The sequence below is a fragment of the Odocoileus virginianus genome, chromosome 6 (assembly GCF_023699985.2).
Source record: "Odocoileus virginianus isolate 20LAN1187 ecotype Illinois chromosome 6, Ovbor_1.2, whole genome shotgun sequence".
NCBI lineage: Eukaryota > Metazoa > Chordata > Mammalia > Artiodactyla > Cervidae > Odocoileus > Odocoileus virginianus.
The window spans coordinates 19,336,588-19,364,566 of NC_069679.1; the positions used below are offsets into that span (position 1 = coordinate 19,336,588).

Consider the following 27,979-nt stretch of genomic DNA (forward strand, 5'->3'; position numbering starts at 1 on the left):
TCATTGCAAAATGTTTAAGATAAAACCTCAATAACTGGTCATAATTGACATAGTACTCTTTCTAGGAGTAATAGTATTTTAACAGGTTGATTCCAAATGCAAAAAGGTTTAGTGAAAAGTAGTGAATCTTTATTGTGGAATTTTTGTCATTTTGGTAGATTGGTGGGGATATGTATTAGTACAGTAACTTTAATGTCTACTCTCATAGCATGGACAGAACTGTGAAATATTATCCTTCCCTTGAATAATCAGATGTTAACTTTGTGTCTTAGCCACGGGAATCTTTGTTTCATTTGCCCTTTATGACCATGATTAAATTTTTCCCAATCCATGAGGAGCTGATTTCACTGGAAACTGGAATATCTTTTTCAACCTTAATTTATTTTAAAACAAGGAAGAAAAATGGGAAATTAAAAAAAAGTGTGGAGAAGCATTTTTACTCATTTAGCTGAACAAGCTTGCATTAACAGTGTTTTCCTTCTGTAATGAGACTTTAAAATGGTAATTTACCTAACTTTTTTCATTTTTGTGAAAAGCCTCCCACCACTGTTCTGGTTTCTCCACTAGTAAGTGAAAATGTAATGGGAATACATTAATTACATTTTCTAATAAGAGTCTGTAGCTATTGGTCCTAAACTCTAGAGAAACCGTAAGTCCCTAATTAGAGTTTATCAATTGCAATTAAGCCTTTCAACTACTCCCTAGATGTACTTGAGAAAAGGAAAATGAGTGGCTAATAAATTTGAGGAAAGATTGAAAGCTCTTTCTATGACTGTCAAGGGGCCTGCTATCAACCTGTGGGAGAAAACCTCTCCCCGCGTTTGGGAAGTGATTGCCATAGATTAGCTTTATCTTCCCGAGACAGTCTCAGGACTTGGGTAGTTGATGCAGTGGCTCCTATGGAGGTGGGTTGGTCTTAGGCATGATGACTCTGATTGCCTTTGCACACTTTGGGTCAATACTGTAGAGGCGCCTGCTTCCCATTCACTGTTTCAAGTGTCCCAGTTTCAAAAACCTGGAGTTAAGCACCGAGGGTGAGGCAGAGAGTGTATGGAAGGGACTCGCTACAAACTGCAGAAGCAGGACAGAGATGAGATGTGGCGTATAGTGTGAAGGCCAAGGATGGCGTGCAGGAAGGTGAAGGGTAATCCAGCAAAGCTCCTTGGAGCCACGCAGGGAACTGGGAATGACCCTCAGGGTTTCTCAACTGCAGTCTTTCAGGAGTGACTACGGAGTCTTGCTCATGAGGTCCAGTAGATGGAAAAAGCCCTCTGTTTAACTTCTTCTGGTTGGGTACCTGCAGTGGCAGTATGCTTGACCTGGGACCCTGTTCTTGGTTTTGTGTCTGAAGGACTCTAAGCTCCTCACTCTTGGTTTTTTGCCTCCTGCTCACAGGACCTGAAAGTTAGACAGCGTTCTGGTTATCTACATCTCTGGAACAACAAACCGTACATACAACTAAGATGCTGAAGACAGTTAAGATATTTCCTTTTTTTCATACAAATCTACAACTTCAGCAGATTCCCATGGGAACAGCTAGTCTCTTTTCCAAGGCGTTAGCTGGGACTGTTTGATTGGAGGATGGAGGACTTGCCTTCAAGATTTCTCACTCATGTGACTGCAAGACTGGCACTGGCTGTTTCCAAGCAGCCCAACCAGACCTGTGAGCCCAACACTTTGAGCCTTTTCATGGGCTGCTCAGGCTTCCTCAAAGTATGGTGGCTAAATTCCAAGGGAACCAGGCAAAAGTTGAAGGGACTTTTCAAACCTAGTCTTGGAAGCCACTCAATGTCACTGCATTCTATTTACGAAAACAGTCACAAGTTTGGCCAGATTAGAGGAGGAAGGGACTTGGACTCCTCACTTGATAAGGGAGTGGCCAAGCCCTAGAAAGACATATTATGGCCATCTTCAGAAAATGTAACAAAGTGGTCCCTTCTGCTGAGGGGTCCTGTTCATGGGGGCCTGATGCTCTGTGTTCTCTATCTCCAAGTCTCATGAGTCTTCAGCCTCCTGATGCCTTCACTAGACCTTCTGAATGTACTGCAGCCCCCACCGAACCTTTTATATGTGTCAACTGCCTAATGAAATTATAATGTCTGGAGTACTCTTATAAAATTAACTCTAAATTAGCTTACAGACTAGATTTCTCATCTGTAAAATTAAGCAATGTGGAGTAATTTCGTAGGTTCCTTGAACAAGAATATTCTCTATCTGTAGCTTTCTTAATATTAAGAAGATTATGTACTATGAGGAATACTTCACGCAACAACTGGCTTAGAGTCTTCAAAATATCAGGGTAATGAAGACAAAAGAAGGCAGAACTGTTTCATATAAAAGGAGACTACAAAGACATGACAACTGCAAACCGAGATAGTTCTTGATCCACCTCCTAGAGTAATAAAAATAAAAGTAAAAATAAACAAATGAGACCATATAAAAGTTTTTGCACAGCAAAGGAAACCATAAACAAAACCAAAAGACAATCCTCAGAATGGGAGAAAATATTTGCAAGCAAAGTAACCAATAAGGGATTAGTCTCCAAAATATACAAACAGCTCATGAAGGTCAGAATCAAAAAAACAAACAACCCAATCAAAAAATGGGCAGAGTATCTAAATAGACTTTTCTCCAAAGAAGACATACAGATAGTGAAAAAGCATATGAAAAGATGCTCAACATCACTAATTATTCAGTTCAGTTCAGTTGCTCAGTCGTGTCTGACTCTTTGCGACCCCATGAATCTCAGCACGCCAGGCCTCCCTGTCCATCACACACTCCCGGAGTTTACTCAGACTCATGCCCATTGAGTCGGTGATGCCATCCAGCCATCTCATCCTCTGTCATCCCCTTCTCCCTCTGCCCCCAATCCCTCCAAGCATCAGATAAATGCAAATCAAAACTATAGTGAGATATCACCTCACACTGGTCAGAATGACCGTCATCAAAAAATCTGCCAACAATAAATGCTGGACAGAGTATGGAGAAAAGGGAACTCTCCAACACTGTTGGTGAGAATGTAAATTGGTGCTGCCAATATGAACAGTATGGAGATTCCTTAAAAAACTAAATATAGATAATTCCCTGGCAGTCCAGTGGTTAGAACTCTGCACTTTTGCTGCTGGGAGCTCAGGTTCATCCCTGGTGGGTATGCAGGATACCACAAGCTAGGTGGCCTGGCAAAAATCAAACACATTTTTTAAAAATCCCTAAATATAGAACTACCATATGATCCAGCAATCCTACTCCTGGGCATATATCCAGAGAAAATCATAATTTGAAAAGATACATGCACCACAATATTCATTGCAGCACTATTTACAATAGCCAAGACATGGAAGCAACTTAAATGTCTCTCAACAGAGGAATGGATAAAGAGATGTGGTACATATATACAGTGGAATATTGCTCAGCCATAAAAAGAAGGGAATAATGCCATTTGCAGCAACATGGATGGACCTAGAGATTATTATACTGAGTGAAGTAAGACAGAGAAAGACAAATACCATATGATATTCCTTATATGTGGAATTTTAAAAAATGGTACAAGTGAACTTATTTACGAAACTGAAATAGAGTCACAGATATAGAAAACAAACTTATGGTTACCAGAGAGGAAGTGGATAAACTGGAAGGTTGGGATTGGCATATACACTACTATACATAAAATCAGTCAGCACCTATTGTGTAGCACAGGGTACTCTATTCAATACTCTGTAATGACCCATATGCGGAAAGAATCTAAAAAAATCGTGAATATATGTATATGTATAACTGATTCACTTTGCTGCATACTGGAAACTAACCCAACATTGCAAATCAACTCTACTTCAATAATAATTAAGAAAAAGACATGGACAACTAAATGCAGTGTGTGATCCTGCATAGATATAGAAAAATTGCTGTAAAAATATTATTGGCACAATCAGCAAAATTAAAATACTATATAAACAATAGGAATTATGCAAATATACATAGAACTTAAATGAGCTTAATTTGAATATATTCGAATTCCAATACTTAGAATGGTACATGACAGCAATCATAAAAATCAACATTTGTTTATATTCCAAATAAACACCCACTAATCAGCAGTGAGGCATGGTCAGGTGAGGAAAATAAGTAAAAAAACATTTACTAAATATTTTCCCTTTTAGGATCTTTTAGTAACTCTAGCAGTAATTCAGCTCAGGGTTTCCTTGACTTCACCTGACCTCCTTCCAAAGCATGAGAGCCTCCCACCCCTGTAGGCAATAGAGAAATGGAGAGAGCGCTCAACTTGTGCTGTAGCTCTGGTTGATCACATTCCCATTTGCACCATCCTTACTGACTCCCTTTGGATTTGGGGCTTTACCTATGTCTTGTCTGTTCTACTGGAATCTGCTCCTTTGCCTGCCCAGTTCTAAAGTTGGACACGCCCCTCCCCTTAATTGAAAGTCCCCTCTACAGAGTTTGGATTCCATGCTGTGGGATTCCATGCTGTTGGATTCCATGCTGTGGGATAACACTTATGAGTCCTGGATTCTCATTGCCTTGCTTCTATAAGTATCAGCATCAGGTCCATATGAGACTTCCTTCTCCCACCTACTGCCAAAGAGCAATGCCAATTCTTCATATTGTGTCTGTCAAAACTACTAAATAAATTTTAAATATTAAGGGAAGGTCTTATTTCATGACTGAAACACCCTGGTCTTTACCTTTCTGTCCTCTACTGATTTCCTTCCCACCATCTGGCCCTCAGGCTGATTTACCTGTCAAGACGCTCCCCACCCCTTTCCACCCAATCCATTTTCTCCCCTTCCCCTCTCTCCCATTTTTTATTGATATGATGAAGCTCAGTTTAGCTACCTTCTTTCATTTCACCCTTCTCACTTTTTCTCACCCATTTCTGGTTCTACTCTGGCAGTTCAAATATAGGAACTGTTCTGGGATCAATCAACAGAGATCAAGAGAGTGAGAAGATGCTAGCAAACACAAGATTGTCTTTTCTGAATGGGAGGAAAGACAGGAACTGGAAACAGTTAGATGTTATTTTAAGAGTGAAAGTGTCAGTTGCTCAGCTGTGTCCAACTCTTTTTAATCCCATGGACTGTAGCCCGCCAGGTTCCTCTGTCCATGGAATTCTCCAGGCAATAATATTGGGGTGGGTTGCCATTCCCTTCTCCAGGGGATCTTCCCGACCCAGGGACCGAACCTGGGTCTTCCACATTGCAGGCAGATTCTTTATTGCTTGAGCCACAGGAAAGCCCAAAACTCCCATCAAAATAGGTCATTGTAAAACACTGCATAAATGGAATGAATGAATGTTCCCATAGAAATCAAGGTACAAAAAAAGATCTTTTTTTTTTTTTCATCAAGTCAAATCTGTTCCTCAGCCTGCCTTTTTAAGATCAATGGGATGCCTGATACCAATGTGTTTGTATCACTTCCTCCCCTTTCCACTCACCCTTCCTTTTATTATAACCAGGATCTTCAGCTTTTGTTCTTTCAGGAAAGTGAGAGAGAAGAGTTAGCCATTCATCACGGTCCCTACTGACCCTACTGACATCCTCCCCATCCAACTGCTGTGGGGACTGAGGGGCAGTCATCCACTGAACCCCGTCCCTTGATGCCAGACCTATGCAGGGACATTCACTGTTGCTATGTCAGAGACCACATCACACAGCCTCCAGCCTCCATGGGCATTCCCAAGGCCTCTACCATCCTGATGTCATACACTCTGATTACAAATTGTGCAAATTCACTGTTACCTTGTGAAGAGCTCTAATAATGTTATAGGAAATTTTATTTTATTCTATTAGTTTTGATTGACAAGTTAGTCTTAATGTTATGAAAAGTTATACAAAATGCAAAATAAGTGAATCTCTTTTAAATCTCAAAAGATTTCATTTTTCACATATCTGCTTGTTAAGAGAGTAATGCAAGATCTTTAAACTGTATTAAGGCTACATTTCTGATCTTCCATTATACAATCCAGTGACTGAAAACGAATTCTCCTTAATCAGAAAACAAAGTTAATTCTTGACACTGCAATAATTTGTCTTGCTATATTGTGATATTTGTAGGGAGCTAAAATAGCATGACAGCACAAATCCTTCTGACTTGTGGGATTTCTAAGAAGATGGTTAAAATTGCATTCTGCAGTCATGCAAATTAGTATAGACCTCCTCTATAGCCTCAGGTACTGGAACAAAACAGGAGCAGTTCTCAGTATAACTAAGCTGTTGAGATAAAAGTCCAGACTCAAAACAGTAAATAGAAACCATCAATTCTTTGTTTCCCTAAGCCGATGAAGCTTAGAGTTCTATGGTGTCTCTTTACAAGAGGACAGCTAGGTGTAAGGAGTGTCATAGGGAATCTAAAGAGTTAATTGTTTTTAGATTCATTAAAAAAAACCTGATGTGTTAAATAGGTCTTTATCTTCTTGATAAATATATCATTCTTTCTATTTGCCAGGGTCACATGAACAGAACTACATCAAGAAGGCATGTATTTGGGTTTGTATTCACAGCAAGTGGTTCACATTCATGGATTACACACTGTGCCAGGAAATAGAACATATGGGCCACACTCTTAAAAATTTATATATACAGGGGCCCAGGACTTCAAACTATGTTTTATTCCATAGAAAGATCTAAATACACTTTACTAATTAGTCATACATGCGCACTTGCTAAATGCTGAGAGTTACTTGTTTGTTAGTTGCTCAGTCATGTCTGACAAGACTACTAAGTGGAGTGAGTTGCCATTTCCTTCTCCACAAGGGATATTCCCGACCCAGGGATCAAACCCATGTCTCCGGCATTGCAGGCAGATTCTTTCCCATCTGAGCCACAAGGGAAGCCCAAATGCTAATAGAGTTACTTGAGAAACCCAGAAAAAAAGAGATTTAACTCTATAGTTCTACTTTTCCTTTGAAAAGGAAAAAAATTTTCACTTACAACAGCATTTACCTAGAAGCTAAATGTTGTATTACCACAACTGGATTTAACCAGGTGAGCCTGTTGAAAGACCATGATTTGGCCAATAGATTTTTGACAAAGGTGCAAAAACAATTCATTGGAAGAATGTTAGTCTTTTCAACAAATAGTGCTGGAGGAATTTGACATTCATAGACAAGGAAATGAACCTCAATATAAAACCTCATACCAAAAATTAACTGAAAATGGATCATAGACTTAAATGTAAAATGGAAAACTAAAAATAAAATTAGAAGAAAACATAGTAAAATGACTCATGGACTTAGGGCTTGGATCAAACAAAGGCATGACGCGTAAAAGAAAAAATATCCATAAACTGACAGTAAAATTTAAAAATTTTGCTCTGTGAAAACTGTTAATAGGATGAAAGAAAAGCTATAGACTGGAAGAAAATGTTTGCAAATCACATACTTGACAAGGGATTTGTACTTGAAATATATAAATAATTACCCAAACTCACCAAGAAAAAATAATCCAAGAAGAAAATAGGCAACGAACATGAAGTGACATCTCACCAAGGGGAATATATAATTGGTAAACTAAGCAATGTTCACCATCGTTAATCATTAGGTAAATAAATGCAGGTCAAGACGGTGATGAGCTATTACTGCAAATCAATTAGAATAGCTAAAATAAAAATAATTGCAACCCAATACAGGAGACAACACATGTGCCCTGCAGTTGAACTGTGGATTCTGAACCACTAAACCACCAAGGAAGTCCTTGTATGGTGTCTTTAAGGAAAGGAGGGTGCAGTTAATGGAGAGAATATGTTCTTCATCAGTGATTCTCAGTCAGAGGTGCCTACTGCTCTAAAGAGTTTAACAGAGGCTTTCAAACTGCATCCCCAGTGATTACAGATTGGCTTCCTGGGGGGTGGCCCTTTGTTGAGAATTCTGCTATGGAGTGCTGTACTGCCGATGAGAGTATATGAATGGGAGTGTACAGGTAAGCATTTCCCAGGAGGGTGGAAAGGGCAGGGAGGATATATCTACTGTTCTACATAAAGGGAGTGGAATGAATTGTTCATTCACTCATTCTTTCACTCATTCATTCTAAAAACATTCAGCATATGTCATGTGCAAAGGTAATGTAAGAAAAAGGAAACATATTTTGTGTTGGCTAATGATGAGAATTAAGTACTTATGCATGCCACACATAGGGTTAGGAGTTTTACATATGTTAGTTCATTTAATCTCCCAGGTGACACTAGCAGTAAAAAAAATCTGCCTTCCAATGCAGGAGATGCAAGACACGTAGATTTGATCCCTGGGTTGGGAAGATCCTCTGGAGTAGAAAGTGGCAACCACCCCAGTAGTCTGGCCTGGAAAATTCCATGGACAGAGGAGCATGGTGGGCTACAGTCCATAGGGTCACAGAGTTGCAAAGAACTAAGCAACTGATCACACATAACTTTGTGAAGCAGGAATAACGCACATCTCACGGATCAGGAAACCTGACCTCAGAGAGATTAAGTAATGTCCTGGGTACCACAGCTTCACAGTGCCAGGATAGAATGAAAGCCAATGAAATTTGGTTTTGATTTGCGTGCTTTCTGTATCTAACCCACTCTCTGTTTTCAGGGTCATCCTCTTCTTAAACAACTCCAGGGGGCACCATTCCTATTGAATTCTGCAAATGGTACCCCTGGGGCACAAATCAGGAGGGAAATCAAAACGGCTTTGATTAAAATGAGCTATTTCAGGAAGTTTATAGGTTAACTGTGGAGTGAGGACCCTGTGAGCACATTCCTAAAAACAACATAAAATAACAAAAGAGGATAGAGGTTGGAGGGATTCATTCTGCCAGTATTTGAGGGTGTGGTATCTGAGAGAGTGTAGAAGAAGCGGCATTTGAGCTGAGCTGGGAAGGATGGATAAGCTCATGACAGATAATTGTGTGGGAGAGAGATTTTCCTGGAGAGAGAGTGGTATGTTCTGTAAGGGCTTTCCAAGGACTTAAGGTTAGTAAAATTTAGCTGGAAAAGGTTAGATTTACATCGTGGAGAAGATGGATAAGTAAGAGGGATAGAAATGAAAGATATGAAGTCCAAGCATACACCTTTATAGATATCTCGCCAATTCTGTATCTCGCCTCATTTCCTCCATCAATACAGAGAAGAATCTAGAACTGGTTAGTAGAGTGACACTGATAATGTAAAATCCCATCTACTATTCCAGTAATTTAAGATCTCAAAAAAATGAGGATAGAATTCTTTATAAGTGAGCAGTTGAGTAGGGTCTCTGCACCTAAGCCTCCTCTTTCCTCCTTCTAGCTCGACCTCCACATATTCAACTACCTTTGAAACATCAGGCTTTCCTTCCCAATGAGTTGGCAGTGTCTCCTTGGGAAAAATAAAGAAATTTGTTTTGCTGCTCCAAAAATCCAACTTGGTTAAGAATGAGGATTTTCTTGGCTCATAGATAAGACATCTCTCATATTCTTCCTACCCTGCTCTCAGATGTTCCTACCTCTCATCTCTTGACTGCATTGACTAGAGGGGCTTGGTTTGGATTTAGGTGCAGTAATTTGCTCACATACCACACAGAGGTTGTGAAGGAAATGAGCATGATATCAACTACTGCTGGGTCAATGGATTTGGGGAAATGAAGAAATGTGTCCCATAGAGATGAGTGCTGTTTCAGAGCAGTTTAAACTGTGTCCAGAAATTAGTTCCATAGGAAGAAAATGAAACTGTCCTAAAGTTCTGAACTCTGCTTTCACTCTGCCTACAGAGATGACAAGAAGTTACTTTCACCCCACCCACCCCTATCTACTATGACATGCTGCCCCACCCGGCTAGAGATGACAGGTCCAGCTGTATGCGGAGAATGCCATCATCAAGGAGATGCCTTTTCTGAAACTTGTGACATTCAGTTGGAAATCTCAGTGGGAGCGGAAGGAATCTCTGTTGGGAAGAGAAGGGTGAGCTCAAGGGCATCATCACAAGCTGGGCTTCCTAATGTGTAAAGAGAGTAGAAAGAAAAGGGAAATGCAGGGAGGGCTATGAAAGAGAAGAAGGTACAAGAAGGAATTAAAAGGGAAATTAAAACCAAAACAAAAAAAGCTTCAAAGAAAGAGAAAGGAAAAGAAGATGGAATGTGAAGGAGATTTGGTGTTCTCCTTTTGTTAGATTGGGTTCAGTCCTGAATTTTAATTTTGATGCAGTGGAGCAGATACCATCCCTGAGAACATGACATTTTCAAAATAACCCCTTTCAGTCATTATATCCTGTTGCTCAGGCTGGTTTATTTGTTCCCTTCAGGATCAATCCGGCCATAATATCTAGAGTTTGTAAAAAAGTAGAATGGCTATAGACCAACAGAAATCAGCCAACCAATTCTTTTATATCCTCCAATTTTTTTATTATTCTTTTTTCCTAAGTCTCCCTGAAGGTCAGGGTTAGATATAAACTCTTGGTGTGTTTGCCAATAGACACAAACTTGAGTTCTCCTAGCACTTTCCCTGCCAATGTGCAGGCAAGAAAGGGGCAAGGTAGCCAAAGTGTAAAAACACTTTTGTGAAAACAAAAAGATTTCTGTACTCCAGTGGGATTCATTTATGAGATTCATTGAAGAGATATGATCTGGCTTACTGAAATCTAGCAAAATATTGCAACTGATCCTGAAATATGAAAAGGGTCTAGGAGGCATAGGTTCAGTCTTGGTTCTGTCGTGCCTAGTCAAACCTTTTCTCTGCTCCTTCCTGGGCTAATGATTGTGTTGAACACTAGAAGCTTTGTCTTCATAACACGTGTTTACATTGACAACATAGGAGACCTACAATGGAAGAAGCTGGACAGGACCCATTGGATGATGTGTAAGTAACATGAACGAGAAACTAGTATGGGAAGCATCTACTGCAACCCAGTAAGGAAGAAAACCGTGACTGTGCAGGACAGTATCCTCAAGTCTGGAAGCCTTCCTGGGGAGGAAAGGCATTGGTTTCAGTTCTTTGGACTTCATGAGACTAGAAGTGGGGTTTGTAGAGATAGCCAATGTCTCCAAAAGCAAATCAGTCTTATTTGGGGGAAAAGGCCCTCATCCTTGCCCCTTACCCAGCCCATGTTCCTACATGACTAGTGCAGAAGGTTTTCAATATAATAAACTCCTTAGTAGACTATAACAAAGGAAGACTGCAAACATGCCTCTTCCTTGAATTCTTTATGGGTGTGGCGTGGAGTCCACATACTCTGTATAAAGTTTTTGAAAACAAGTAAGCTAGAATATAATTATTCAAATTAAAAAAATATTTCTTTTGTTTCATAAAAGATTTGTGTTGGAATGGGTTCCATTTGTAATATTTAAAATTAAGATGTGATTTGACTCCAAGGATTTGCTTTATGCAAAACATCATAGAAAGCAATTTATTGTGGACAATGATAATGTAAGGCTGGTGAGGCATAGTGACAACAAAAGACAGGGCAATAAATGAGATGACAGCTGCTATGTTTTCCTGTCCTGAGTTTGGTAGTGAAGATGATTTTCCTGCAGGCAGGAGGTGATGGAAATACCGAAACTAGAAGTTACAAAGCAGAACCTGGACTCTCTGAACTCAGACCTTGAAAAGGACCTGCAGAGAAGGGATGAGGCAAATCAGGTTCTTCTCAAAAAAATTCAAGAGAAAGAAGAAACCATTCGAAGGTCAGGCTTTGTAGCTGGATGGGAAAGGTCTCCTCATCTGAATGCCCCTTGGGATCAAGAGGTGGGTGGGAGGAAACTTTACTTCTTTGTCCATGAATTGAGGCAAGTTGTTTAAATTCTGAACCATAAACAGTGGTGTCCTCAAAAGGTTTTAGGTACAGATTTTTCACTACATTTCCACAGTAAGTCATTATTTTATTGCCACTGCATTGGGTGGTCACTTTGGCTTCCTGAGACCTTGGCAGTAGCTTCTCAAGCTGGGACCCTGGCAGCTTCCTTTGGACTGAGCCACCCCTGGGTGACTTATGTTTCAGTCTGGAAAGAGATATCATGCTGTCGGTCAGACAAGCCAGAGAGAGGGAGGAGCTGAACCACCTCATATCTGAGAGGGAGGAAGCCCTACGGGACCTGGAATTAGAGACGGCAAAGCTGGTAAGGAGGTGTCTAGAAAAGGACAGTGTGATGCATTTTGCTGGCAGTCCACCACTCTCTCTTTCCCAGGGGACCATCATCACTGGTCGCTGCTGTGTCTGTGGAAATCACAGCTGTCTAACAGAGTTTGGGGCATGATGTGCTCAGCATGGGGGCGAGACCTGGGCTCTGTTCCCAGATCCTCTGTGTGGGGCCCTTGTCCCTGGATGGGATTTCAGTGGCCCAGTGAGGAAGAGGGTTTGAGAGCAGGGTGCGGTTTGTATCCTTTACCTTTTTCTTTCCCCAGGAAAAAAATAAGGAAATTCTAAGCAGGAGCGTGGTGGAGGTGCAGAAGGAGGTAAGGTGGGCCCTGCATTTTTTTGGGGGGGAGGTGGTGATCCCAGGATAATAAGCCCACTCTTGAAAGGAGGCTCATTTCTTAATAGCCCCAATAGGGTCCATCATCTTCCTGAACTCCCCAATCAAAGACAGGAGGAAGAGGGACTGGCAAAATGTGTGTGCTCCCTCCCAATCCTCCTTCCAAATCTCTTAGAACAAACTGGCTAATTGATACCATCCTTTGTCCTCTGGGAATTACAGCTCTGGGATGGGAAGTTTAAAGGAATGTGAGAGGAGAGAATTGTCCCTCCCTCCCACAACTGCGATGCACCAGCTTCTCTTCCTTCTCCCCCCACCTGCCTTGCCTCCTTTGTGCCGTACTTTTCATGGGCTCTGGGAACAAAAAGGTCTGTTCAGCTGGCGTGGAGTCAGGCAGATTCCAGAGGAAGGAAGAGACACTTTTCTATTAAGCTTCCGTCTGGGATCTGAATTAATTAACCACTGTTCTCCTACTTTGAGACCTTCAAGTCTGACTCTATCCCACGTTTCCATGTCCGGATGCCTTACTCAGTTTACAATTTGGGGGGTGGTATTTCAGATTTCAAAGAAATCTAAGAATGTTGGCCTGGATAAAGAAGCCCTAAAGCAGATGCTGGCAGAACTGAAGGTGAGTAGAAAAGCAAATCTACCGATTTTCTGGGAGATGTGGTGTCATTCTAATTTGGGGGAGGAATAGCTTCCAAGAACCCACCAGGCTAAGTCTGTCTGTGTGCTCACAGAGGTGAGCCACTGTCCTTTATTCCCTCTGCTTTACCCCCTTACCTGGGCGGCACTCATAAATTATTTTGCAGCATTCATAACTTTAGTTTTAGTCACACTGGTGGCAGAGATGTCTACAATGCCCCAAAGTGAAGGGAATTGCTCCAGAGACCTCTTCATTCATCAGCCAATAAAACATACATTCTGAATGCCCTCTAAAAATTTATTACCTAAATGACACACAAATACAGATAGTCAAGGAAGAAGAGAATACTAACTTCCACAATGGCAGAAGGATAGGTCATCAATTGTAATTGATTTTCTAACCCATTGTTTATAACTTAAGGGAGTTTTTTTTAAATTTAATTGAATGTTTTACTAGGTGGTAAACCCAATGAGGGCATGAATTTTTGTCTGTGTGCTTCACACCTATTTCCCCAGTGCCTAGAATAATGCCTGGCACATGGTAGTAGTTTGGTAAATATTTGTTGAATGAAAAGATGACTTGGATGCCCAGTATAGAGGGCAGAAATCTTATTAAGATGCTCTCTGCAGCTTTATGTGTGGCAAATATGACCATTTGGCTGAGCCCAGCATGCCAGAGCACTCCTGTTCTGTTTTTCTCTGAAAAAGAGGCAGAAGGTTTCTCTTTTGCTCCGTGATTCAGGCTGCATGAGTGCACCCAGTGGAGTATAAGATGGAGGAACAAGTTAGCACTTTGGGCGGTAGGACTGGAGGAAGAAGGGTGATTAGGTCCAAAGACTGGGCAATAAGAAAACCAAGGCTTAAACGCTGACTCTGCCACTGTGTGATTTTAAATAAGTCATGCACTTAACCACTCCTTGCTTTTGTCTCCTCCTCACCTGTAAATGGGCCAATAATGTTGCCCACTCCAGAGCGTCATGGTCTGTCCTCACTATATGATAGGCATTATTATCATGCCCTGGGCTTCTCTGGTGGTTCAGCGGTAAAGAGTCCGCTGGCAGTGCAGGATACAGCTTGCAATGCAGGAGACGTGGGTTCGATCCCTCGATCAGGAAGATCCCCCGGAGAAGGACACAACTTAAGAGACTAAACCACCACCACCATTGTCATGCTCATTGCCTGTCTGGGGGAAGAGGAATATTACCCATTTGCTTTCACAAAAGAACGCTCTCAACCGTCTGCTGTCTTTAACAGGTGAAACTACAGGAGTCAACAGAATCCTGCGCCAGTCAAGAGGAGGAGTTGGTCAAGGTAGAGGTGGAGTCTCCTCCCCTGCGGGTCTGTTCAGGATACAAATGAGACAGAACCCCAGAGGTTTTAGAAACAGAACAGTTGGAGACACGGGAGGGGGAGGAGCAAGAATACCTGGCAAGTGAATTTCTGACTCACCTGCAGGTAAAGGAAAACAAAGCTTATGTTAAAAGTACTGGTCTTGTCATTCCTTAAATACCCGTCTACCTCAAATACTCAAACACTGTTGTTGAAGCCCATATCTAAGTGCCCTGAAGCATCTCCTGATGTCTCATGTAAAAGGCATGTGAGAACCTGGGAAAACGACTCTCTTTGCTCAAAATTAGACCCTGCCCATGAATGATGAGATCACCGGCTTTATGATGTAGTTGCTTTCCCTGGTAAGAAGTTGCTAGGTAACCAGCCAAATAGCCAAAGCACCAGTTGGGAGCAGCCCAGGCTTCATTGTGACTTGATCCATGAAATTTGTTAATTCTCTTTTCTTTCTAGATAGAGAGTGACTACCAATCTGTGTATCAGCTCTGTGAGGATCAGGCCCACTACATAAAGGTACACGGCCTCTGGGGACAAGTCATAGTAGAGGCAGAATTGTTCCAGTGCCGTGGATCCTTTGGTTCCTCATTTAGGCTAAAATCTGCCACTGGGGGAAATATCCTTTATACAACAGCAGCAAGAACAACAAGAACCAGATGTATGTTAAGGATTTATTCATACTGGCACATATAGCATTTTTAAGCAATCAACATACAGTATTTTTCTCAATTAGTTTGTCCAGTAACACTTTGAGGATCACGTTGTTATGATCAAGAGGACACAGGTTCAAAGAAGTCTGGTAATGTGCTCTAAAAACATAGATAGTAAGTGTGAGAGCTGGGATTTTCCTACAAGCAGGATCCAAAGAGAATTCTTTTCCCTTTTTATCCATATGCATCCATCCAGTCACTAATATCCTAATTTTTATTAGAACGTCTTCATACTTGTGTGTGTACATTCTTGCATGCACCATTTGGAAAATTAAGAGTTAGTCTTAAGAGAATCTTTTATCAATGACATTGAAATGATATATACAGAAATTCTTGATTATGATCAATATTTTTTTTTTTATTTCAATGGGAAGAAATACCAACAAATTCTGAGACAGATGGAAAAGGAAAAGGAGATGCTGCTTCTCGAAAAAGAGGTGTAAGTTTGGGAAAATGACCTCATTGGTGGGATGAAGCTATAATCCCCAGTGGTCCTTGAAGGGCAGAGTACTTCTCAGACCAGTTTGTATCACTATAAATAGCCCCTATCAAGTCATCCCTGTCAACTTCTGCTCCATGTTCTGTGCTGAAAAATCATCAGCATTCAGGCTTCTCTCTTGCCTTCTCAGCAGTTGGTGTTTAAAGGGTCTCTTTTTTATGTTCTTTTTTCATGCATCTTCAGTTGAGTATTGTTCTTGAAAAAACTGATTGTGCTGACCCCTTTCCCAGGACATGGTGAACCCCCACTGGGGGCCCCAGTGATAGCCATTTACATACGTTCTGTATTTGGAGACTTGCATGGTTGAGGACTTGACACACTTTCCCTTGTTTGCTTATACTCTTCAACCTTGTTATGTATTATATTGTATTATGCAATATACAGAGAGTGCACAAATCTCAAGTGGTGTGTTAACACGACTCAGATCAAGACATAGAACATTCTGAGTACACCAAAAGGCTCCCTGTGCTCTCTTCTCAGTCATCGTTTCTTGCAAAGGTAACCGTGATTCTATCATTTCTTCTTGGTTTTGTCTGATCTTGAACCTCATGTGAACTCAGGATGTTTCACTTGTCTCTGGCTTTCACTGACATTTATCCACATTGCTGCATGGCCCTGTGGCTCATCCTTTTCCTAGCTGGATATAATATTCTATTGTAGGAATGTGGCACAATTTATCTATTTTACCATTGATGAACGGGGTTATTCAATTAAAGTTGTTATAAACATTTTTGTGCATGTATTTTGGTTAACATATATACTCATTTCTGTCAGTTATATACCAAGGAGTAGAAGTCCTAAGTCATAGAGTATACATATCTGTGGCTTTACCAGACAAAGTCAAATGATTTTCCAAAGTGGATTACCAGAATCTTCTCCGATGAGAATCTATACTAGTTCCAGTTATTTCTGTTCCTCATTTTCACTTCATATTTACAGTCTTTTTAATTTTAACCACTCTGGCAAGAGTATAGTGATATCTAATTTTTATTTTAATAATGCATTTCACTATTGATTATTAATATATATACCTTAAAATGCTTACTTGAAATTTGGTTATCTGCTTTTATAATAAGTCTTTTACCTTTATTTGGGAGATTATCCATCTTTTTCTTATTGGTTTATAGGATTTCCTTATATTTTTTTCATGCGGTCCATTGTCAGATATGCACGGACACACACACTCACACACACACACATATATGTTACAGTCATTTCTATGGCTTTTCTGTTTTACTCTCTTAATGGAATCTTTTGATAAACAATTTCTTAATTTTAAGGAAATCCAATCCATGAAAGTTTTTTCTTTTCTTTTTTTGCTCAGTGCTTTTTCTCAGTAATAAAACTATTCCTTGATGCCTTCCCAAAGAATTTTCTGTTTGTTTGTCCTTTCACATTCAAATGAATGTAAACATTCATATGAAATTTGTTTTTTGTTTTTGTTTTTTTTTTGTGGTGTGAGGTAGAGATCAAGATACATTTTTTTCCATGTGTGGATAGCCAGTTGGCCCAGCATCATTTATTTAAAAGAGCATACATTTTCAGTAGTGTCTTGTTTTATAAGTAAGGTGACATATTAATATATGTGTGAGTCTGTTTCTGGATATTTTATTCTGTACCATTAGTTTGTGCCTCTATCCTGTGCCAATACTACACAAGGATAGAGGCATAGACTACAAGCATAGACTACTGGAATTCTTAAAGAGATGGGGATACCAGACCACCTTACCTGCCTCCTGAAAAATCTGTGTGCAGGTCAAGAAGCAACAATTAGAAGTGGACATGGAACGATATACTGGTTCCAAATAGGAAAAGGAGTACTTCAAAATTGTATATTGTTACCCTGCTTATTTAACTTGTATGCAGAGTACATCATGTGAAATGCCAGGCTGGATGAAGCACAAGTTGGAATCAAGATTGCCAGGAGAAGTATCAATAACCTCAGATATGCAGATGACACCACCCTTATGGTAGAAAGCAAAGAATAACTAAAAAGCCTATTGATGAAAATGAAAGAGGAGAGTGAAAAATCTGGTTTAAAACTCCACAGTCGGAAAACAAAGATCATGGCATACAGTTTCATCACTTCATGGCAAATGGATGGGGAAACAATGGAAACAGTGACAGACTTTATTTTCTTGGGCTCTAAAATCACTGCAGATGGTGACTACAGCCATGAAATTCAAAGATGCTTGCTCCTTGGAAGAAAAGTTATGACCAACCTAGACAGCATATTATAAAGCAGAAACTTTACTTTGCCGACAAAGGTCCGTATAATAAGAGCTATGGTTTTTCAGTAGTCATGTACGGATGTGAGAGTTGGATCATAAAAATTGGACCAAAAATTGATGCTTTTGAACTGTGGTGTTGGAGAAGACCCTTGGACTGCAAGGAGATCCAATCAGTCAGTCCTAAAGGAGATCAGTCCTGAATATTCATTGGAAGGACTGATATTGAAGCTGAGACTCCAATACTCTGGCCACCTGATGTGAAGAACTAACTCATTTGAAAAGACCTGATGCTGGGAAAGATTGAAAGCAGGAGGAGAAGGGTTCGACAGAGGATGAGATGGTTGGATAGCATCACTGACTCGATGGATGAGAGTTTGAGCAAACTCCAGGAGTTGGTGATGGACAGGGAAGCCTAGTGTGTTGCAGTCCATGGGATCACAAAGAATCGGATATGACTGAGCAACTGAACTGACTGACTGACAGGGATTACAATTACAATTTAGTTTTATAATTAATTTGATTTAGCATATCTTAAGTTCTGCAATTTTTTGCTGTTCTTCAAGACTATTCAAGACTATCTTAGCTATTCTTGGCTCTTCAAATTTCCATATAAATTTTAAAATTGGTTTCTAAATTTCTACCAAAAAAAATATTGCTGAAATTTTGATTGTAATTATATAGAATCTATAGATAAATTGAAAGTGAAAGTGAAGTCGCTCTGTTGTGTCCGACTCTTTGCGACTCCATGGACTGTAGCCTACCAGGATCCTCAGTCCATGGGATTTTCCAGGCAAGAATACTGGAGTGGGTTGCCATTTCCTTCTCCAGGGGATCTTCCCAATCCAGGGACTGAACCTGGGTCTCCCGCATTGTAGGCAGACACTTTACCATCTGAGCTACCAGGGAAGCCCCATAGATAAATTTGGAGATTAACAATATCTAAACAACATTGAGTTTTCCAAGTCATGAACATTTTTATCCCTATTTGTATTTAGATCTTATTTAATTTTTCATAAACATGTTTTGTAGTTTTCTGTAGTTTTGTGCATCTTTCATCAAATTTATTCCTAGGTTTGATATTTGATATTTTTGATGCTATTGTAAATAAGATAATTGTTAATTTGATTTTCTAATTCATTACTAACAGTATATAGAAATACAATTCATTTATAGATTGAACAATGTGCGGGTTAGGGGCACAAGTCCCCTGCACAGTTGAAAATTCAGGTACCGAGGGAGGGGGGACCGGGATGGGGAATACATGTAAATCCATGGCTAATTCATTTCAATGTATGACAAAAACCACTGCAATGTTGTAAAGTAATTAGCCTCCAACTAATAAAAAATAAATGGAAAAAAAATTCATGTACCGCTATCCCTCAAAAGCAAAGGAATTGATAAATGACTCACCCAAGGACAGATTGCTGGGAGAAGTATCAACAACCTTAGATATGCAGATGATACCAGTCTAATGGCAGAAAGTGAAGAGGAACTAAAGAGCCTCCTTGACGAGGGTGAAAGAAGAGAGTGAAAAAGCTGGCTTAAAACTCAACATTCAAAAAACGAAGATCATGGCATCCAGTCCCATCACCTCACAGTGGCGGGCAAATAGATGGAAGAAAAGTATAAACAGATTCTGTTTTCTTGGGCTCCCAAATCATGGCAGATGGTGACTTCGGCCATGAAATTAAGAGATACTTGTTCCTGAGGAGAAAAGCTATGACAAACCTAGATAGCAAATTAAAAAGCAGAGACGTCACTTTGCCAACACAAGTTTGTGTAGTCAAAGCTATGGTTTTTCCAGTAGTCATGTATGTATGTGAGAGTTGGACCATAAAGAAGTCTGATCACCAAAGAATTGATGCTTTCAATCTGTATGGTGCTGGAGAGGACACTTGAGAGTTCATTGGACTGCAAGAAGATCAAACCAGACAATCCTAGAGAAAACCAATCCTTAATATTCACTGAAAGAACTGATGCTGAAGCTGAAGCTCTATTACTTCACAACAGCCGCCTGTTGTGAAGAGCCAGCTCGTTGGAAGAGACCCCCTTATGCCGGGAAAGCTCGTGGGCAGGACGAGAAGAAGGTGGCAGAGGGTGAGCTGGTTGGATGGCATCATCAATTCAGTGGACATGAATTTGAGCAAACTTCAGGAGATACTGAAGGAGAGGGAAGACTGGCACACAGCAGTTCATGGGGCTGCAAAGAGTCGGACACAACTGAGAGACGGAACAGCATCCATGAAGGGCAGGAAGCTGCAACAGTTCAGATAGATTCAGGACTGAAACCCTTCCTTGGATTTTCCCTCTCATAGTCTTAAACTCCAGTCTCTGTCTCCATGCATGTTGTTGTTTAGTTGTTAAGTCATGCCCGACTCTTTGCGACCCCATGGACTATAGCATGCCAGGCTCCTCTGTCATCCACTAAATCCCAGAGTTTGCTCAAATTCATGTCCACTGAGTCAGTGATGCTCTCTTATCATCTCATCCTCTATCACCCCTTCTCCGTTTGCCTTTAATCTTTCCCAGCATCAGGGTCTGAGTGTAACAAGTCTCAAATTCCAAATTCTACTTCCCAGAACAGCATGACTACTCCAATCTTTGCTCAGCTCTTGAGGCTTCTTCTGCTTTCTGGGCTTTCTTGGAATCTTGAGCTACTCATATAGAGTTTAAGAGCCAGCTACCACCTTAAGGGAAGTTCATGCAGATATTTGAACTCATTTCTCTATGGTTCCTTCTTTCCTTGGATTTTCCCCCTTAAGGAATTAAGCTCCAATCTCTGTCTCCTCAGCCAATTGATGCTGCCACTTGCTGCTTGGACTCTATTCACTGTACCACGAATTGACAAGTGCCCTTGGCGGAAGGCCTTGGATGAATGAGGAGGTTATTGGAGTATGCTTTACATTGCTCAGGATATGTATCCCCTCACCTTCTGACTGCATTCTTTAATTCATTCAAATGGCTGTTTTATGTACTTTGTCCAGTTTTTATAGTTGATTGTAGAGATGGCCTAGCCTGATACAAACGATTCCATCAAGGCCAGATCCTGAAATCTGGGCAGCTTTTCCCCTTTCTTCTATATTTTATGATTACAAAAAGATTCCCATGAAAAGCCTAAAAGTTTTTACTGGAACTGACCCTCTGGCAGGAAACAGTTCTAAACTCTGAGCAACAAAATAAAACAAATGAATGAACAATCAGACGGCCCTGGAGAGTGAATAACACCAAGCAAATTCTGGAGGGGGTGTTGACATTTGGAAGAAGGGAAAGACAAGAGGCAATTTTCTCATTCGATCATTTTTGGTCTGAGGGCCATCACCAGATGGTCAATACTGAAACCAGACTGATTATATTCTTTACAGCTGAAGATGGAGAAGCTCTATACAGTCAGCAAAAACAAGACTGGGAGCTGACTGTGGCTCAGATCATTAACTCCTTATTGCCAAATTCAGACTTAAATTGAAGAAAGTAGAGAAAACCACAAATGGCAACCCACTCCAGTGTTCTTGCCTGGAGAATCCCAGGGACGGGGGAGCCTGGTGGGCTGCCGTCTATGGGATCGCACAGAGTCAGACACGACTGACGTGACTTAGCAGCAGCAGCAGCAGAGAAAACCACTAGACCATTCAGGTATGACCTAAATCAAATTCCTTACGATTATACAGTGGAAGTGACAAGTAGATTCAAGGGATAGACAGAGTGCCTGAAGAACTATGGATGGAGGTTCGTGATATTGTACAGGAGGCAGGGATCAAGACCATCCCCAAGAAAAAGAAATGCAAAAAGGCAAAATGGTTGTCTGAGGAGGCCTTACAATTAGCTGAGAAAAGAAAAGAAGCTAAAGGCGAAGGAGAAAAGGAAAGATATAACCATTTGAATGCAGAGTTCCAAAGAATAGCAAGGAGAGATAAGTAAGTCTTCCTCAGTGATCAGTGCAAAGAAACAGGAAAACAATAGAATGGGAATGACTAGAGATCTCTTCAAGAAAATTAGCGATACCAAGGGAACATTTCATGCAAAGATGGGCACAATAAAGGACAGAAATGGTATGGACCTAACAGAAGCAGAAGATATTAAGAGGTGGAAAGAATACACAGAAACCATACAAAAAAGATCTTCATTATCCAGATAATCACGATGGTGTGATCACTCACCTAGAGTCAGACATCCTGGAATGCAAAGTCATGGGCCTTAGGAAGCATCACTATGAACAAAGCTAGTGGAGGTGATGGAATTCCAGTTGGGCTATTTCAAATCTTAAAAGATGACGCTGTGAAAGTGTTGCACTCAATATGTCAGCAAATTTGGAAAACTCAGCAGTGGCCACAGGACTAGAAGGTCAGTTTTCATTCCAATCTCCAAGAAAGGCAATGCCAAAGAATGCTCAAACTACAGCACAACTGCATTCATCTCACAGGCTAGTAAAGTAATGCTCAAAATTCCCCAAGTCAGGCTTCAACAGTATGTGAACCATGAACTTTCAGATGTTCAAACTGGATTTAGAAAAGGCAGAGGAACCAGAGATAATGTTGCCAACATCCATTGGATCATCAAAAAAGCAAGAGAGTTCCAGAAAAACATCTACTTTTGCTTTATTGACTATGCCAAAGCCTTTGACTGTGTGGATCACATCAAACTGTGGAAAATTCTTAAAGAGATGGGAAAACCAGACCACCTGACCTGCCTTCTGAGAAATCTGTATACAGGTCAAGAAGCAATAGTTAGAACTGGACATAGAGAAGTAATAGTTAGAACAACAGACTGGTTCCAAATCAGGAAAGGAGTACATCAAGGCTGTATACTGTCACCCTACTTACTTAACTTATATGCAGAGTACAAATGCCGGGCTGGATGAAGCACAAGCTGGAATCAAGATTGCTGGGAGAAATATCAGTAATTAACCTCAGATATGCAGATGACACTACCCTTATGGTAGAGAGCAAAGAAGAAATTAAAGAGCCTCCTGATGAAAGTGAAAGAAAAGAGCGAAAAAGTTGACTTAAAACAACATTCAGAAAACTAAGATCATGGCATCTTGTCCCATCACTTCATGGCAAATAGATGGGGAAACAATGGAAACAGTGACAGACTATTTTGAGGGGGGGGGGGGGCTCCAAAATCACTGCAGATGGTGACTGCAGCCATGAAATTAAAAGACACTTGCTCCTTGGAAGAAAAGTTATGACCAACCTAGACAACATATTAAAAAACAGAGACATTACTTTACCAACAAAGGTCCATCTAGTCAAAGCTATGGTTTTTCCAATAGTCATGTATGGATGTGAGAGTTGGACTATAAAGAAAACTGAGTGCCAAAGAATTGATGCTTTGGAACTGTGGTGTTGGAGAAGACTCTTGAGAGTCCCTTGGACTACAGGAGATCCAATCAGTCAATCCTAAAGGAAATCAGTCCTGGGTGTTCATTGGAAGGACTGATGCTGAAACTGAGACTCCAATACTTTGGCCACCTGATGCGAAGAACTGACTCATTAGAAAAGACCCTGATGCTCGGAAAGATTGAAGGCAGGAGGAGAAGGGGATGACAGAGGATGAGATGACTGGATGGCATCACCAACGTGATAGACATGAATTTGAGTAGGCTCCAGGAGTTGGTGATGGAGCGGGAAGCCTGGTGTGCTGCCGTCCATGGGGTCACCAAGAGTCGGACACGACTGAGAGGCTGAACTGAACTGAACTGTCTGAGGGCAAGCTAAACTTGATGTGAAGGTCAGTTTAAAAGTCTTGAGGGAACCATACAGTCTTTCTGGGATAGAAAATAGAGGACAGAGCCCAGCGCAGTCAAACTGCTGGATTAAAAAACAGAGAGCTAGAAATGGAGAGTCTCAAGTTTTACCTAAACTCTGACCAAATCACAAGCTGACCTCCAAAACCATGTACTCCCAAGGCATTCTGTGGCCAGCTGAGGCTATCAGTCTAGAACTGAAGTTTGAACTGCCAGCAGGAGACAGACTTTTTGCAGTGTGAATCCAGTATCAGGGTTGTGTCATGGTTACTCTTCATTGGCTGTCTTTTCTCTTGATTTTTTCCTGTTTCTTTGCATATTGACTAATTACGCATTTTGAATATTGAGCGTTGTGAATGTTATCAAGAATCTAGGAAATAAATCACATATGTTGCATGACTTAGAAAGGCATCTTTCATCGGTCTCACAGATTATGTTACTTAATTCTTGGATCTGCTCTTTGTTACCCAGATGCAAAGCCCAGAACAACTCCGCCCAGGTAGTGAAACGGGGGTCAACTCTGGTGGAGACCATCCAAAGCAATATGGTAAGTTTTCCTTGTCCCAAATTGGAGTTTTCTTCTGTTGTTTCCTACCCTGGCTTCCCTCTTCCTGCCCCCTGGCCCCCTTCCCTTCTTTGCAATAACCTTAGAGGTAGGAAATTAACAAGGCTCAGTACCTTGCTTCACACCACAGCAGCTAGGAAGTGGCAGAGCCAGTGACTCCTGGGTCAAGCTCTTAGCCACCCTACTACACTGCCTCTCTATGAGCACATGGATAGGCACACCTGTGGCTTTTATTTGCTTCCCACAGGAGAAGACCATCATTAAGAAACAGAAGAGAATCTTTTGGTACCGGTAAGTGGTAGAATCTTCTGTTTTCCTAGTCTAGGTCATGTTCACTCTGTAGCAGTAAGTGACTTGATAAGAGCGTGTAGAATAAGGATAAACACATTCACCAACCAGAACATATCAGGCCGCCCCAGATTTCTGCCATCTCTCCCTTCCTTCTTTTCTGAAAATCAGAGTTATGTAGGACTTGGTGGCTGGAGAAAATGGCTGTTTTGGAGACGTTTAAGGTGAAGCTTGCATTTTAATTTCAATTTCCACTCTTAAGACTCATAGTAGGGCTCCTTTCTATTTTTCAGATCCTGAACCTGGTAATCTGCTCTCCTCTTTACTGGAAAGAGAGTTCAAGGTGTATTAATTTTCTTAGTTCTTTTACTGCAGGCTATAAAATTTTAGAGAAAAAAATCACTTGAACTCTGTGCCTTTTGTTTTAAAATTTTTGAAACAAGGAGACAAAGATGCTCCATGTGGCACTTTAATGAAAAGCTTCAATTTGTGACATTTTAGTGTAGTTAAAGATGGAAAGACTTGGGCCAGTTTTCAGGGTGGAATTTTCTTGGGTGCACATAAGAAAATACATGCACACAACCTACTATTGTTTCACTTTCTTTTTCTTCCTTCCTTTCTTTTTTGGCCACACCATGTGACCTGTAGGATCTTAATTCCCTGACCCAGGATTGAAACGGCACACTCAGCAGTGAAAGCCCACATGGAGCTCTAACCACTGGAATACCAGGGAATTCCCGAGTTGGTTTCCTTTGGCACTTGGTGTTTAGCAAAAAAAAAAAACAAAAAAAACCACACAACCCAATCATTTTCTGTGAATGTTAATGTCAGAGATGGCCCAGACACATTTCACATTCTAAAAGTTCTTACTATAGTAGAGTGAGTAGGACCACTGACGATGAGACTCTCAGGAGTGCAGTTCTGAATCTCTTCTGACAACCCGCACAAAGGCCTGCATATATAGTACCTGGAAGGTCTTATTCTTCTGCATCTCCAGCTCTTCTGTGTGGACATCCATTCTGTTGGAGGGCTTAAAAGTCAGGCGGGCTGTATTCCAGTCCTTACCACCACATCAGTCTTTTTCTATTATCCCCTACTCCCTGCCCTCACCCTTTATGTCTGCATGCCCCACTTCCCCGTCAGGCTGGCCCGAAGAAAGTGATTTACAGTTATTTATGAAGGTGAGGTTCACCTCCTGCTGCTGCTTCCTGGGCTGTCTTCCCCCGTGCTAACGATGAATGTCTCTCTGCAGGCATTTCAGGTATTTTATCTTCATGGTCGTCATCTTCTTTAGGCTGCTGGGTTACGTGCTTTTCTACCTGCAGTACATAAACCCAGACCTCCTTGTGGATGCCCTGCCCGTGGTCATGAGCAGAGACACCTTGAAGAGGCTGAGGGATGTCTTACTTCCCTTCCTCACTCTAGAGGTGGAAGAAGTTCTACCACATTAGTCTGGACTGACCTGGGGGCTTCACACTGCACCCAAGTGGAGAGGAGGGCATGGCTGTGGACCCCAAGTGGGGAATGGGCCAGGAAAGAAGTAGGAGCTCTGACTCAGAGCTTCTGCTTTGACATCTGACCTCTTCATTTCATTTTCTTCCCATGCTTTTTCTCCAGAGTGTCTCTCTTTCAAATAAAACATATGTTTGATCAGAGTTCACCGTGTGGGTCTGAGAATTTGGTCCATGGGTCCTTTAGGGAAGATAACCATACATTATCTTCCCTAAAGTTCGCTTATTTTATATTATTCTATGTCTTATAGGAGTAGGATAGCCTGAAAAGCTGACCTTTTACATGTACACAAATGGTTTCTCATTCTCAGTTGAGAAAAAAAATTACCCTAAAATTCAAGTGCTATAATAAAATCAAATCGTAATTCAAATGCCTTCCCTCCCACAATGCCTCCTCTGATCCTTCCAAATGCTGCTGCCACCTTCTCCGGGCTTCCCTTACTGGCCTGCCCACTTCTGCCTTGCAGTATCCTTACTGTCTTGAGGGTGGGGCTTCTGATACCTGGATTTGGTGTCAGTACACATGGCCCCAAGCATAGTGTCTTTACAAAGACTGCTTGGAGAGCGGTGTCTACTGGATACTGAAGCTGAGTAGTGGAGGCATCTTCCTTTGGCAGCTGCTTCCTCCTATGCATTTCTGAGGCCCTTGATTTCCGGTGACTTTTCTCCTTCCACGACCATTCTCTTGCAAAGGTTTTAACTGAATTTCACTTGCATAGCAATGCCAAGGTGGGAGAGACACATTGTGTGTTCGCTTTGGCTGCAGACATGACCCTATCCCACATTTTCTTTTGGGGGTCTAAGGAGGAGAGGGTGAATGAATGGTCTCAAGATGCCTTAAAAAAAAAATGAAAAACTGATCAACACCACCCTCTTGTGGCCAAATACAAGCGCTATTGCATTTCCGTGGGCTTCCCTCCAAAAGGCAGGCGTGTGATGAACAAGTTGAAGCAGAAAGATGGGTCTTTGACAATTCTCTGAGCTCTAAGAAGTTCAATTAGTGTTCATTCATTCATTCATTCAATAAATAGTCATTTAACCTTTTTCTTGGTCCAGGCTCTGGGATTATAGCAATGAATGAAACAGCAAAAAATCTCTGCTCTCATTGCGATGGGTATGTACATGCTCAGTCACTAAATCACATCCAACTCTTTGCAAACCCATGGACTGTATCCCACCAGGCTCCTCTGTCCATAGGATTTCCCAGGCAAGAATGCTGGAGTCGATTGCCATTTCCTCCTCCAGGGGATCTTCCTGACTGAGGGATCAAACCTGCATCTCCTGAGTTACAAGCAGATTCTTTACCACTGAGCCACCTGGGAAGCTGTAGTGAGTAGAGTCAGATAATAAATTATTAAAATATAAAAATATCAGATGATATTAGGATATGGGGGAGGAGGAAAGAAATGATGATGAACAGCAGTTACAGTGCGCCCTTGAGAAGGTAGCATTATAACCAAGACCTAAAGGAAATGAAGGCATGTGGGTGCCAAGGTGGGTGGCTGAGACAACTAGGAGACAGCAAGTACCTGGCCTAGAAAGTGGAGTGTGCCTCTTGTTGCTTTTGAGTTTCCTTTGCTGATTTCCTGCTCACACCTCTCTAATAATCCCTTCATTAAACTCTCTTCATTGGAATCCTCCGAGCTGAGTTCTGGTTCCTACTAAGATCCTGGCTGATCCTCTGTTCATTGGCCAGACACATGCCCTAGGCTGGAGGATTTCAGCACTGGACTGATTCTAAACTACAGGTGTATGTGAGGAAAATACCTGCAACTGGCCAAGAGATGTATCCACAGAACATTACTTCCTGAGTCATTCCCATCTCTGGTCACACAGTCCCTTATAAGTGCATGAAATGCCTAGGTGCATCTCCAATACCCAGCCCTTCCCATATCACATCCTAGATAGATGTGGGCCCATCCCAATCAAGACTGGCTAGGAAATACCGTGTTAGGAAAATTGTGGCTAGGTACCTCCTCCTTTGTCGTCAGCGATCCACTGGGGACTGAAACCTTAAAGTTGTATTGGAAA

General features: G+C 41.2%; 1 protein-coding gene across 4 annotated transcripts; it reads left to right on the forward strand.

The window, feature by feature from the left end:
- Window positions 1-9,150: 9,150 nt before the first annotated feature.
- On the forward strand, window positions 9,151-26,092 carry LOC110150625 (transmembrane and coiled-coil domain-containing protein 5B-like). Of its 4 annotated transcripts, XM_070468946.1 has the most exons (12): window positions 9,623-9,905; window positions 10,755-10,799; window positions 11,474-11,623; window positions 11,938-12,055; window positions 12,342-12,392; window positions 12,972-13,040; window positions 14,312-14,368; window positions 14,858-14,917; window positions 15,486-15,550; window positions 24,056-24,131; window positions 24,397-24,440; window positions 25,690-25,974. In XM_070468946.1, the coding sequence occupies exons 1-12, from the start codon at window positions 9,829-9,831 to the stop codon at window positions 25,886-25,888; spliced, it is 1,011 nt and encodes a 336-aa protein (XP_070325047.1). In that variant the 5' UTR covers window positions 9,623-9,828; the 3' UTR covers window positions 25,889-25,974. The 4 variants fall into 4 exon arrangements, with proteins under 4 accessions (XP_070325046.1, XP_070325047.1, XP_070325048.1 ...); XM_070468945.1 differs by lacking the exon at window positions 24,397-24,440 and having other exon boundaries at window positions 9,151-9,905; window positions 25,732-26,092; XM_070468947.1 differs by lacking the exon at window positions 24,397-24,440 and having other exon boundaries at window positions 9,816-9,905; window positions 10,714-10,799; window positions 25,732-26,092.
- The last annotated feature ends 1,887 nt before the right edge of the window (window positions 26,093-27,979 follow it).